Source organism: Microtus oregoni, unplaced genomic scaffold (assembly GCF_018167655.1).
Source record: "Microtus oregoni isolate MIOR12 unplaced genomic scaffold, Mior012 000019F_ref0000042, whole genome shotgun sequence".
NCBI lineage: Eukaryota > Metazoa > Chordata > Mammalia > Rodentia > Cricetidae > Microtus > Microtus oregoni.
This window is the reverse complement of record NW_024543078.1, coordinates 39635221-39649225: the sequence shown is the minus strand read 5'-3', so window position 1 is coordinate 39649225 and position 14005 is coordinate 39635221. Positions and strand designations below refer to the sequence as shown.

The 14005-nt window shown below is 39.7% G+C and overlaps 1 protein-coding gene across 2 annotated transcripts in view; it reads right to left on the bottom strand.

The window, feature by feature from the left end:
* LOC121459250 (huntingtin) overlaps nt 1-14005 on the bottom strand; it is a 144534-nt gene that overhangs the window by 103069 nt on the left and 27460 nt on the right. For both annotated transcript variants that reach the window (XM_041668794.1, XM_041668795.1), the window contains exons 7-10: nt 10966-11107; nt 8671-8849; nt 6638-6842; nt 2994-3041 (exon numbers count right to left, since the gene is read on the bottom strand). In XM_041668794.1, the coding sequence (XP_041524728.1) occupies nt 2994-3041; nt 6638-6842; nt 8671-8849; nt 10966-11107 (574 nt within the window). The remainder of the gene's footprint in view (nt 1-2993; nt 3042-6637; nt 6843-8670; nt 8850-10965; nt 11108-14005) is intronic.

The following is a 14005-nucleotide window of genomic DNA, read 5'->3' as shown; positions in this document are numbered from 1 at the left end:
AAAATTAAGACCAAGGAAGCCCATCAGTACAGGAATTAGCCCCTGCTTTCTGGTTGCAGTGAGATGAGCTCCTCCATCACACCTTCCCTGCCATGATGGACCAGGACCTCTGAAACTGTGGCCAAAAATAAATCTTTCTCCTGAAGTTTTTTATATCAGTTATTTCGTCACACTGAGGCAAAGTAAAAATGATACTATAAAATTGCATCATTAAAAACACAAGCTTATAATCAAAGAAGACACAAATCTGTGCTAAATTAACACAGCAATATGACATAAATACTAAGTCTTTCATTAACAGAACATGTAGTTTAAGAAATCAAAGACTCGGGGCTGGAGAGATGGCTCAGAGGTTAAGAGCACTGGCTGTTCTTCTAGAGGTCCTGAGTTCAATTCCCAGCAACCACATGGTGGCTCACAACCATCTGTAATGAGGTCTGGTGCCCTCTTCTGGCCTGCAGGCATACACACAGACAGAATATTGTATACATAATAAATAAATATTTTAAAAAAAAAGAAATCAAAGACTCAAGAAATTAAGACCCAAGAACCGTGAATTTAGATCTTAATGAAGCCGTTTCTACCCTCCAAGTCAGTAGCTGATGATTATGTTCTGGGGAGAGGCCCCTAGGGCAGATTACTTGAAGACATAAAAGAAAGGTTGCCAGGATCTGGAGAGATGGCTCATAGGTTAAGGGTACTAGCTGCTCTTTCAGAGGATCAGGGGTTCAATTCCTAGCCCACTATAACTCCAATTCCAAGGAATCTGGCACCTTACACAGACATGCATGTAGGCAAAACACCTACCAATGCACTAGAGATTAGACAGACAAACGGACAGATAGAGGACTGCCAAAAAAAGAAAAGGCTCCGGGCTGCTCCTAATGGTGGATAAATTCTACGTGCTCCACAACTCTGCTTTTATCTATTTTATATCTGTCAGGTTACACTTGTCCAGTTAGGTTTTATCACTGTGATAAAACACCATGCCAAAAGCAAATTAGGGAAAAAGTAAGGGAATCAGAGTAGGAACCTGGAGGCAGTAACTGAAGCAGAAACCCTGAAGGAATGCTGCTTACTGGCTTGCTCAATCTGCTTTCTCATAGCACCCAGCACCACCAGTCCAGGGATGGCAACACCCAGAGTGATCTGGACCTTGCTATATCATCAGTCAAGAAAAGGACCATAGGCTTGTCCACAGGCCAGTCTAGTGAGGACATTTTCTTATGATTCCTTCTTCCAAAATGATTCTACTTTATATCAAGCTGATATATAACTAGCCAGCACAATATTTGAAGAAAAGACTCTTCCAGTTATAACAAAAAGTTTTAAAATCACTGGTCTAAATAAAAAATTATCACATTGAGGAATAGTAGAAAGCAGAAATCATCTCAATATCACCTTTGTCACCATCTCTGGACAAAGTAAGTATGGAATAAGTTAGCAGACTGACTTCACCAAGTGTTCACAGATCTATAAAGCATAATATTTCTTAGGATTCTTCTGGCCTTTAAACATTTGCAGTGCTTTCTAAAATCTCAGTAAGGGTCTAACACTCTGACGGCTCAAACACTCAGCTTTCTTTTTAAGAGGCGAGGTTTGCCATATAGTCTAAAGGACTCCTGCCCCGGGCTCCAGGTGTGCATTATGATATCTGGCTCCCCAAATCTTCAAGTAAGGGCTGGAGAGATGGCTCAGTGGTTAAGAGCATTGCCTGCTCTTCCAAAAGTCCTGAGTTCAATTCCCGGCAACCACATGGTGGCTCACAACCATCTGTAAAGAGGTCTGGTGCCCTCTTCTGGCCTGCAGACATGCACACAGACAGAATATTGTATACATAATAAATAAATAAATATTTAAAAAAAAATCTTCAAATAAATGTTCCATTAATTCAGTGGGAACTGGAATGTTATTCCTGTTAAGAACTCATTCAAAAATGAGGTGTACTACAAACCCAGCACTTGGGAAGGAAAGGCAGGAAGATTCTGAGTTCAAGGCCAGCTTGCACTATACAGTGAGGACCTGTCTCAAAACTTTAAAAAAGGAAAAAAATACATCAAATTTAATATGGCAAATAATACTCAAATGTTCAAATTACAACACAGAAAACAAATATATCTCTTTTAAGATTTTAAAATAAAAATGAAATTCTTTCCCATCGATAGCTATAATGCCAAAGAAAATGGTTGCTGCTGCAATGTGGCCACATGTATAAAGCTATTAGGTCATATCAGAAACAAGCTACCAGGTCATATCAAAAACATTGTAATAAAAATAAATAGGTCAGTATATTCATATGCACTGGGCAATAGCAGCACACGCCTCTAATCCCAGAACTCAGGAGGCAGAGTCAGGCAGATCTCTCTGAGTTTGAGGCCAGCCTGGGCTACAGAGCTAGTTCCAGGACAATCAGGGCTGTTACATAGAGAAACCCTGTCTCAAAAAAACAAAAACAAACAAACAAAAAGAATATATATGCAAAAAAGTTAAATATGGCTAAAAATTGATAACCAGGCATGAATAAAATGATGAACAAAACAAACTATTCAATGAATCTAAAAAATTTATTACAAAGGAAAGTACCTTTATAAAATACAGCGGTACATTCTCTAAAGTAGTACTGAGCCCACCTGCATCTTTATGATCTCACTGGAAAACAGTCAGACCCAGCAGCTCACTCGTTATATATTGTTGTTTGGAGGCCACAAGGCAAGGAAGTAGCTCAAGAGCCTTTGGTCCACAAGGTTAAAATATTTACTCTCTGGTCCATTGCAGAAAGTTTGCAGATCTTTGACCTCAAACATTAGAAATTATGATAAACAATTCTGATATAAACAATTTTTAAAGGACAGAAAACTTCAGATTACAACGGCATTGGCACTTGCACATGCATTCACTCTTCAGGGAGGAAATATAAGCAGAGCCTGATGCATTACGCAAACACAGAAACTGTAGTTCAATACAACGCAAGACTTGGATTTTCAAATAATCACCTTTTTGTTTTCTTGAGAGAACAGGGCTGCACGAGGAACCCCCTCCAGCTGTAAATCACAGAAAGTAACAGAAGACAGTAAGATAACAAGCTGCTAAAATCTGCAAGAAATTTAAAAATCCTTAAAAAAATTGACTCAAATACTAAAACAGCAGGACATTATTTGCCTAAGACATGCTTAAACACCAGTATCACATATTAAATGTAAAAATTACACCCATGTTCAAATGCAGAATTCTAAAGATATGGCTAAAATGTCAAAAGAGCTCATATAAATTGCATTTTTTAAGATCTTACATTATTATTTGGTCAACCAGCAATCAAATATAAGCTTTCATTGGAAACTGAGGGTGAGAAGTCTGTACCAACACACCATGATCTAAGTTACACACCAGTTGTTTGGCTCATGCAGATAGGAAAGGTTACAGATATACAATAAGGATAGAGTGAGACAATAAAGGCCATTTACTGGGTCACACTGTTTAAAAAAATAGGCTTGAGAGAGAGAAGAGAAGGGGTAGAAACAGTCATAGATTTAAAAATAATAAAGTCCTTAAAAAGGGAATAGAGTAACAAAAAAATGATAAACCACATTTTAAAAAGACACAGAATCTGGATTCTGTATTTTATTGTGTTTTTTTTTTGGATTTTTGACTGTTAATGGGCAAATAATAACTGCTGAGACAACTGATTGTGAAAGCTACTAAATTAAACCAACCTATATATTAAAAATATCTTGTCTTCAAAATTTAAGTCAAAAGATATGTTACTTTGGGAGAGAGGTTATGTTTTTGTTTCCACAGAAAATGAGAGGCAGTGGATTCGTTCCCAATTAAGAAAAATCAGCAATGATAGAGGAAGATCCCCATGAAAAATCTCAATGGGAACGGATGGCCCAGATGATCCAATATTTTAGAGCACCTCCGTTGCAGCTTCCTCTGTGTTCTGCATCCAGAACAGCTTCAGGGTTGCTGGCTGGGATGATCCAGTCTCACAAGACTATTCCACTCGGGACTTGACCAAAATCCTAAATTTTCTCAGAGTCCCCCCAAAGAATACCACGGCCCAGAATCAACAGGAAGTAGTCAAGAGAACTGGTGTGGGAAGTCCATCTGTATATGTGTTGTTTTTATTGGTTAATAAAGAAGCTGGTTTTGGCCAATGGCTTAACAGAATATAGTCAGACTGGAGTCAGTGAGAAGCCATGTAGCTGCCAGAGGAGAAAGACATGAGCTGCTAACTATAACCTTGGCAGTAGGCCATAAGCCTCGTGGCAAAATATAAAATAATGGAAATGGGTTAATTCTAGATGTAAGAGCTAGCTAGCAATACACAGTTTCTGTGTGATTATTCTGTGAGTCTGGGCAGCCGGGAAACAAACAAGTGGCCTCTTACTACAGAGAATGATACACAATATTCTCCTAAAAATTATGGATGTTTATCATTTAGAGAGGTTGGTTACAAGTTGTTATCGATAATGGTCAGGAAAAAAACCTAAACAAAAAAATTAGATTCAAGAAATTCTTTCTGAAAAGAAAAAGGGGGAGAGGTATAGAAATTGGATAAAAATAGGACAAAAGCTTAGATTATTCAATCTACTTTAATCCAAAAAACAACTATTAATTATATTTTTTGTTTTTTTTTTTTTGTTTTTTGTTTTTCAAGATAGCATTTCTCTGTGTAGCTATGGCTGTCCTGGATCTTGCTCTGTAGATAAAGCTAGCCTCGAACTCACAGAGAACCACCTGCCCCTTCCTACCTGAGTGCTGGGATAAAAAGCCATGTGCCATCGCTGCCTAGCTAATCTTACATAGTTTACATTAGTATAAATTTTGGTTTACTAACACACATTTAATTTTATCATATTGTGTGTATGTGTGTATATTATGTTTATGCAGTTTATTTAAAGATGTAATATATAATTAAGAAATACAGATTAAAAGTTATATCTATAATAGCAAACTTACAGTCATGTTAGGTTATCAAGGTCATACAGAGATAGATTTCAGATAGATTTCAAAGACCTACGAATATGGCATTTAAAATGTTTTAAGAACTTAGATTTTTCTCAACAGTGAGACACATCTGCTCCTAGCAGCACCAATGACTTCAAAGAGGATGATAGGCACAACATAAAATCTGAAAGGAGTTTCTTCTCTTTATGGCAAAAGCTAGCCACTTGCACAAATAAACTGCCCTTGCCTTATTGCTGACAGTTACTGTCCAAACTAAACCAGCAGGATGCAAGAAAGGAGAATGCCGAACTTTGCCAAGACAAAGTAGGAGAGTCTGTCAAAATTTTCTGTTCATGTTAGGCTTGTAGACCAAAGATGAATGCCCCTGTTGGGAGCTGTGAACCCCCAAATCTTTAATTTCTTGTAAACAACGTGTTATGCTTGCAGCTGCTCTGAGCACAAGATCCTCAGGCGTTCCTGATAGCAGGAGAGTGGTTTCTGGTGGGTTTGGCTGGGGTGTGGCTATCAGTTACGAATCCCTATATAAGCCACCCTTGGTATACAAATAAAGGGGGGCATTCCTGTTTCAAGGATGACCCATGTCTCTGTGAGTCTCTGTGTGTTTAAATCTCCAGGCTCTTGCCTGGCTTGTAAATGGTCCTGTAGTGCAGGCACCGCAATATAGGAGTAGTATCGTACAGTCACGTAGTACAGGAGGGCGGTACATGCCCCAACATTACAGAAGAACTTTGGGTGACTGTCCAGGCAGCTTGAGGTCTCTGTCATTAGGTAATATTTTACCTTTCTGGGATCTTTAATGGAGTTGAAGACAAGATAGTTATAGTTTTTTTAGTTACGATAAAAGATAAATCAGGTACAAAACTTTGTACTCACAAGATAAGATAGATAACAAAGTATTTTCTCTAATTTTGCTAAATATAAATAGACTGAATATTGCAACTGTAATTCTTACTTGATAACTGTTTTTGTTGTATATAATTTTACAATGTTAAAGTTAAAGCCTTTCCTTTAATTAGACAAAAAGGGAAAAATGCTGTGGAAAGACCCTCTTGTACACTGTAAAGACTTACCACTTGAATAGGTTTAATAAAATGCTGGTTGGCCAGTAGTCAAGCAAGACGTTAGGTGAGGCAATGACAATGACATCGGTAAGGAGAAGGGCAGAAGTCAGTAGTCTCCAGCCCAACACAGAAGGTGCAGAAGATGAACATGCCAGGCTAAAAAAGTACTACCATGTGGCAGAGCATAAATAAGGAATATGGGTTAACTTAAAATATAAAAGTTAGCAATAAGCCTGAGCTACTGGCCGAGCATTTATAAGTAATATTAAGCCTCCAAGTCATTATTTGGCAAGCAGTCACTGGGTATTTGGGAATAGGCAGGCGGAAGAGAAACATCCAACTATAGGTCCTGAAAAATACTCTGCCTCATGTTTCTACTTCACTGCACCTGAAATGCAGGTGAAAGCCCAGAAGTCAGAGAACAGGTTTCAAAGGTGTGACCTCATTCTGTTATCTAGTTTTCTAAACTGTAATTTATATGCAAAAGATGATGCCTACATTGTAAGTTTGGGGAAACGATTTAGGCATGAATGGCTTAGCACAGTATAGTCCAATAAAGCAACAGAAGGATATGAGCATTACTGTACAAACTATAGCTGAGAACGTACCTAAAAGTTCCACAATGCTCCCGCTGCGGCCTCGGCCCCTGGCCTCCTCTTGAACCACAGTGAGCTGCCCAAGACCACCTGGTGTTGTCAGTGCTTGCAGCAGCTCAGGAGGAGGAGTACGGAAGAGCTGCTGCAAGAGCTCCAGAGCCCCTGTCACCACATTGTGGTCTTGGTGCTGCGTGTGATGCAAAGTCAGTTCATAAACCTAGGAGTAGAAACACAGGCCTTCAATTGTGTTTAAAATGCATTCCAAATTTCATTTTGTTTTCACTGATTTTTTGTTGAATGTGTGCCTTAATTTTTGCCTCTAAAGGCTTCTTTATCACTTCTAGGGTCATTGTTGTCCACTATATTTTCTGAATTGCCATTTTTTTTCATTATATTAACTCCTTGGAAATACACAGAGCGCTTCCTCTAGGTATGATAACTCAGGATCTCCATTTCCCAAAACTGGTGAGTAGGAAAGAGAATAAAACAGACACTGCTGTGGAAACAGGTGGGGACACCCAACTGTCAGGAACACGGCTCTGACTGCAGGGGAGAGAAGAGCTAGAAATTTTAAGGATGTGAGTCAGATATTCTTGGTGTTTTTAAAATTATACCATACTATCTATAGAAACAATGAGTTTGTCAGTTTTCTCTTTAAAGTAACTAGGGGGAAAGAGTCCACAGGTCTAAATCATAACTTCAGATAACATGTAAGTTTGCAGTATAAATATATCCTAAAAATTTCAACTACACTTATAAAATCACCATTTAAAATTTACACTTCACTGGATCCTGCATTTTTCCTTGCAAGTTTGCCAACTCTATCATAAGTTGATTTTTTTTTTTATTTTATTATGTATCCAATATTCTGTCTGTATGCCTGAAGGCCAGAAGAGGGCGCCAGACCTCTTTACAGATGGTTGTGAGCCACCATGTGGTTGCTGGGAATTGAACTCAGGACCTTTGGAAGAGCAGGCAATGCTCTTAACCACTGAGCCATCTCTCCAGCCCCCATAAGTTGATTTTTAAAACAAAACAAAACACAAACAAAAAAAAAAAAAACAACCAAAACCCACGCATTTTGAAAGTCAGTGTAAAACAATAAAAAATAAAGAGTAAAAGCTTCCCAGGAAGTTAACTTTAAACTTTGACTTTAGCTCTTCTCATGCAACCTGCACACATACCCCTAAATCCTGACTGGCAAACTGCTAGACACAGCCTTATTTGGCTTTATACTTGCTTTCTACTCCCTATTTTGACTTTTTTGAGACCTACTCTGGTCTTGTAGCTACAGATAGCTTGGACTTCCTATAAGCCCAGGCGTGTAGGAAACTTGTAATTGTCTCAGCATCCCAAGTAAAGGGGTCATAGGCATACACTGCTGTATCTTGATTCTGTGCCTGCTTCTGTGGATGAAGACTCACTGTGGCCACAGTCATGGACTAGCTGTGGCTTTCACTCTACAACACTTGAGGGTGTTCAAGGAAGATGGCTAGACACACACACCTTAATAGACGTACTCTCTAGATCTTTGTGGAAGACATATGGGGCTCCTGCTTTTGGCAACAGCTCATATCTGGTTTCTGAAGCTACATACCAACTCCTCTGGAGTGAAGAGCACACTATCACGCATCTCACTTCCTTCTGTCCTAACATTTCCAGAAACATGCTGCTTCCAAGGAACACATTTCCTACATTTATGGCTATGATGTAACACTAATTCTGGTGATAGCACTGCCTAGAAATTTGGTATAAATATTTAAAATACATCTTATTAAGTATACATAAAATTATTACTATGAAGCCTATTAAAGTTACTTAATAAAAAAAAATTCTCCATTATCGTGAAGAGCTGTATTGTATTCATCCTTCCCCACCCCACCCTACAACTTTTTGAGACAAGGCAACAGTGATATAATACTTCCATTTTACTCATGACCAGGCTGACGGAGGCCACAGACTACACTTTAATCCCAAAAGTTCTGGCACATGTAGACATTATTTAGTCTTTGAGTGGCCCTCATGTAGGGTCAGAGCTCTCTTACCTGGACAAGCTGCTCTGCAGAAGGAGAAACTTCCATTTCTTTCCGTGTCACTCCAAAACTGCCTTTTAGACTTGTGTCCTTGACCTGCTGCTGGAGCAAGGGCACTAGACACCTCAATGTGAGCAGGACACCGAGGATCAGGAGAGTGGAATGTTCTTCCTCCATGGGAACCAGCAGACCTGCAAAGGCAGCCAAAGAAGCTTATCAGCCAGTCCACTGTTGGAGAATATTATTTTAACTAGGCAAAGATATGTTACAGATATGTTACATTTCTTAATGGTGCAGAATATTACTTTAACTGTGTAAAGGTGTGTTACTTTTGTTTATGTTGCACTAGTTTAAAGATGTAAGGATGTGTGTTTAATTATGTAAAGATATGTTGCATCTGTTTTACCTTCTCTGCCTAAGGCACCTTATTGGTCTAATAAAAAGCTGAATAGCCAACAGCTAGGCAGAAAATGGACAGGCAGGGCTGTCAGGCAAAGAATAAATAATAGGAAACATCTAGGCTTAAGAAGAATAGGAAGAAAAGAAAGGAAGAAGAGCAAATGAAGAACACATCCAGGCAAGAAGCCTGGCAGACATGAGAAACAATGAAACTAAGATATACAGAAGAAAGAACCAGGCAGTAGCAGCGCACACCTTTAATCCCAGCACTCAGGAAGGCAGAGGCAGGTGGATCTCTGTGAGTTTGAGGCCAGCCTGGTCTACAGAATGAGTTCCAGGACAGCCAGGACTACACAGAGAAACCCTGGCTCGAAAAACAAAACAACAACAACAACAAAAAGAAGACAATAAGCTCCAAGGCAAAAGATAAATAAAGAGAAACAGGTAAATCTATTCAATGTTCTGCCTGCATGTTATCCTTGCAGGTTAGAAGAGGGCACCAAAGCTCATTACAGATGGTTGTGAGCCACCATGTGGTTGCTGGGAATTGAACTCAGGACCTTTGGAAGAACAGGCAATGCTCTTAGCCACTGAGCCATCTCTCCAGCCCCCCAGGTAAATCTAAATTAAAAGAGTTAGCCAGGGACTGGAGAGTTAGCTCAGTGGTTAAGAGCACTGAGCGCTTTTCCAGAGAACTCAGGTTCGGTTCCCAGCAACCAGATGGCAGCTCAACTGTCTGGAACTCCAGTTCCAAGGGACCTAACACTCATCAAAAAACACCAATGCACATAAAACTTAAATAAAAATAAACATAAATCAAAAGAGCTAGCCAGAAAAGAGCTAAGCTAAGGCTGAGCATTCAAAACTAAATAAGAAGCCTCTATGTCATGATGTGGGAGCTGGTTGGTGGCCTAAAAGAAAAAGCCCAGTATAGTTCACTGCTCAGAGAACCCCAGTACACACTAGCAAAAGAAGAGACTTACAAAGAGTACCCTATTGTAAGCCTGGCAGTTAGAGTGAAGGGTGACATAAGCAAGACTATGAAACATGGGCTACGTGTACGCCTAGATCAAGGAGCAGCTTTGTAGCATAAAACATGCCCTTGGCTTGGCAAGACCCTTACAGGGAATAGAACTATATTTATAAGCCATATAATTGTATCAAGTGTCCATATGGTTACTCTAGCAGGATTTGCTAGTGTCGATTTTGATTTTGACAGCAGACAAAAATGAAATGGAAAATATTGGTTTCCTAGAGTACCTACAGAGGGCTAAGGCAAAGCCTCAGGTCTCTTGAACAAAGGGCCAGGCCAGAAGGTGAGTAAGATTATATACCAGCTGGTGTCCTAGGGCACAGCTACAGCTGAGAAGTCGCCAAGACCACTAGGGGCTTACACCATCCCTGACAAAAATCATATTTATCAGTCAGCAGCTGTGAATGGCTTAGTCCAGATGCCAAGGCTTAGTGTAGCTTAAAAGATGGAGCACATGCTAATACTGGGCCATTTGACCCTTTGCTGAGGAATAATGCTTTTGTACACTGTAAAGATTTGTCACTTGTATTGGTTTAATAAAACGCTGATTGGTCAGTAGCCGGGAAGAAAGTATAGGCAGGATGACCAGACTAGAAGAGTTCTTCTGGGAAGAGGAAAGCCTCAGTCTTCAGTCACCAGCCAGACACAGAGGAAGCAAGATGAGAATGTCTCACTAATAAAAGGTACCAAGCCACATAGCTCACATAGACAAGAATTATGGGTTAATTTAGGTTGTAGGAGCTAGTTAATAATAAGTCTGAGCTTAAAAGCCAAACAGGTTATAATTGTTATAAGTCTCTGTGTGTTTCTTTGGGACTGAATGGCTGTGGGACCTGGCCGACAGAAACTTCCATCTACAACCCTTTCTTTTTTACCTAGGAGCACATTTAGGAGCCAATTATAGAAGTACTGTGTCCTCCTGGAGTGCTGGCAGATGCTCACTGCTGAGCCAGCTGCTGTCCGTCGGACAGTGGGAGAACTTGACTTCAGATTTGCTATGAAAGCTTTCAACAGAACCTGTAAAAGCAAAACCCAAGATGAAAGCCAAACTGTGGAGCTTATGACACATTTCATAGAACTCCAAATCTTGTAGGACACAAACTGTGACAAACTGACACATTTTTCATAGATGAAAGGAAATATCCCAAATTTATGGTAGTCAGTGCTAATCAACACAATCTATTTTCTTCCTTATAAACTGCATTAGGAAGGCTATGAGACGCTCAAATGGTAAAAGCACTTGTTGATGGCCTAAGTTCAATCCCCAGAACCCACATGGTAGGAGAGAACCAACTTGCATTCATCCACACAAATAAGTGCATACACACAAATGCACTTATGTATGCACACACGTGCGCACACATACATACATATACACACACACACCAACCAAAATTTAAAAATCTACATCAGGTACTTATTTGCTGTGAGTGGCAGTCTCAATATCTAAAGTTTTACACACAGTATTCAAGGACAGAGGTGGTAATAACACTACATTAAATAAACTTAACAATAATAAGAAAAAAAAGCAGTGAACAACTACAGTAATAATCTGGCCTATGAATCGCCTGCACAAGTGTGAACTGCTGTACTAAACTACCTGCCAAGACTGGCAATTCTGTGCGTAGAAGGCTGTAACTTACAGACATGACAGTAGGCCATGCACAACCTTCTAAAAAACCAGAGATAAGATGTTCATGGTAACCTCCAAAATAAGCCCGTATCATTCTTCTTTAGCTCTTCTCTTTCTTCTTTCATTTATTTAACCTTGTTTTTCTTGTCTTCCTTTAATTTGCCTATCTCACTCCTTTACCTTATTCACTTAATATTTCCACATTTAGCCTAAATAACTGTTAACTTCAAAGCATGTTCCATAATAGCCCTGCCATTTCCAGTTTCAGGGCACTGATGATGTATTAGTGGCTGCAATTGATTTTAAGTGTGTGTCTATATCTTGTATGGTTTGATGTTGCTGATACAGCACATAAGAAACAGAAGTAATACACACACATAAGAATTGTGAAAAAGGCCGGGCGATGGTGGCACACGCCTTTAATCCCAGCACAGGCAGAGGCAGAGGCAGGCGGATCTCTGTGAGTTCGAGACCAGCCTGGTCTACAGAGCTAGTTCCAGGGTAGGCTCCAAAGCCACAGAGAAACCCTGTCTCGAAAAACCAAAAAAAAAAAAAAAAAAAAAAAAAAAAAAAAAAAAAAAAAAGAATTGTGAAAAGGGGGATTCAGCTTTATTTCTTCCTGTGTACCCTCTTAGCTCTCCTTTCTAGCATGTCCCCATTCCTTTGTGTCAGCCTATTTACCTAGAAACACTTTTTACCTGAGACACCCAGGGGCCACTATGGAGGATTGAGACTCAACTTTCATTCTCCTTCCAGTCTTCTATTACCACCTCTTCTGACTTAGCCCCAACCCTGTGGCAGCCTGCTTGCAGCTGCCCCTCCTACTTTAACTCCATCCTATGGAGATTCTGACTCTTAGTACATACCCAGGGTCCCCAGCCCTTTCATTCTCATCTCTCCAGACATATTTTTTGTCCTACTTCAGTCTATGCCTCCTACCACACATCCAACTCCCCAGGATCCTGCTTCTTGGTGTGGACAGGATCCTCCAGTTCTGTATTCAGAAACAAAGATTTCATTCTCCTGAGGAAAAAGGATTCTGCGGACCACACACATTTTTAGAAATGCCAAATTCCAACTGCTTCCTGCTCATCCTTTGGAGGACAACACTGGTGTATAGGTTACACTACAATAGCAGCAAACCTAGACAGAAAGAGGAGAGCTGCAAAGGAATCTCCAGGATGGCAAAACTGACAAACCCAGGAAACACTGGCCACATTGAGCAGAGCTGGAGAACATCAGGGTGGTAACTGCCAGAAGAAATAGACCCAATAAATTATTTAATGGGTAAAAGAACTAGCACTAAGGTTTAAGAGGTCAGAAATAGCCAACAATTATTAGGTTTAGAAAATAAAAAGTATACAAAAAATATAATCATACATAAGCAACCATTACTATTGGATTGGGCATGATAAAGCACATAGTCAATACAGATAGGACAACTGTAAAAAGATAGTAGGGTTAGAGCCAAGTTCATCCAATAAATGTAATTTTAAAAAACCAAATCCAGCAAAATAAGCATTATTGAGTTTGACTCTGACACAGGACCAGGACGAGTAGGAAAGGATGGTACTCTGTTTCTAGGGCCCAGCAGACGAATGAACACAAGTCAAAGGTTCATGAAGGAGGTAGTAACTACTCTATTAAAAAAGAAAGGGAAGTGTCACTTTACTCAAATGGCATCTATATCATGGAAAGATCAAGAACCACCCACTATGTGTATCTATCTCTGAGCTATGACAGCAATTATCACAGAGACTTCTGAGAGTATTACATTCTGCTCATCCCAGCAGCCATTTAGAACCTTCCACCCAAGAGGGTAGGAATAACAGTGACAGCAGTAGCAGCTCCCTCAACAAGCAGGTAAGTTTAGTTACGCTAATTCCTTAGACACATCATTTCCATTCCTCATTTTAAACTCCACAAAATCATCTTTTTAAACATCACACAGGTATTAACAGAAAACCACTGTACCTCAAGAGGAAAAAAAACAAAAAACAAAAACAAACAAACAAAAGACCCATGAATTTAAATAACACTTATATACCCAGCTCTGAAGTGTGCAAACACAGGAGAGTCATGCAAGCTTGATGGCATCTAGCCTAACCAAGAAAAAGCAAGTCCCAGGTTTGAAGAAGAATCTCAGCCTCAAAAAGAATAGACAGGAGTGATAGACAGGGACGCCTAGCATCTTCTCCTGGTCTCCATGCACACACACAGGCTCATGCAGCCACACACACAGGCACATATACTTACATATAAACAAATAATCTATTTTTAAA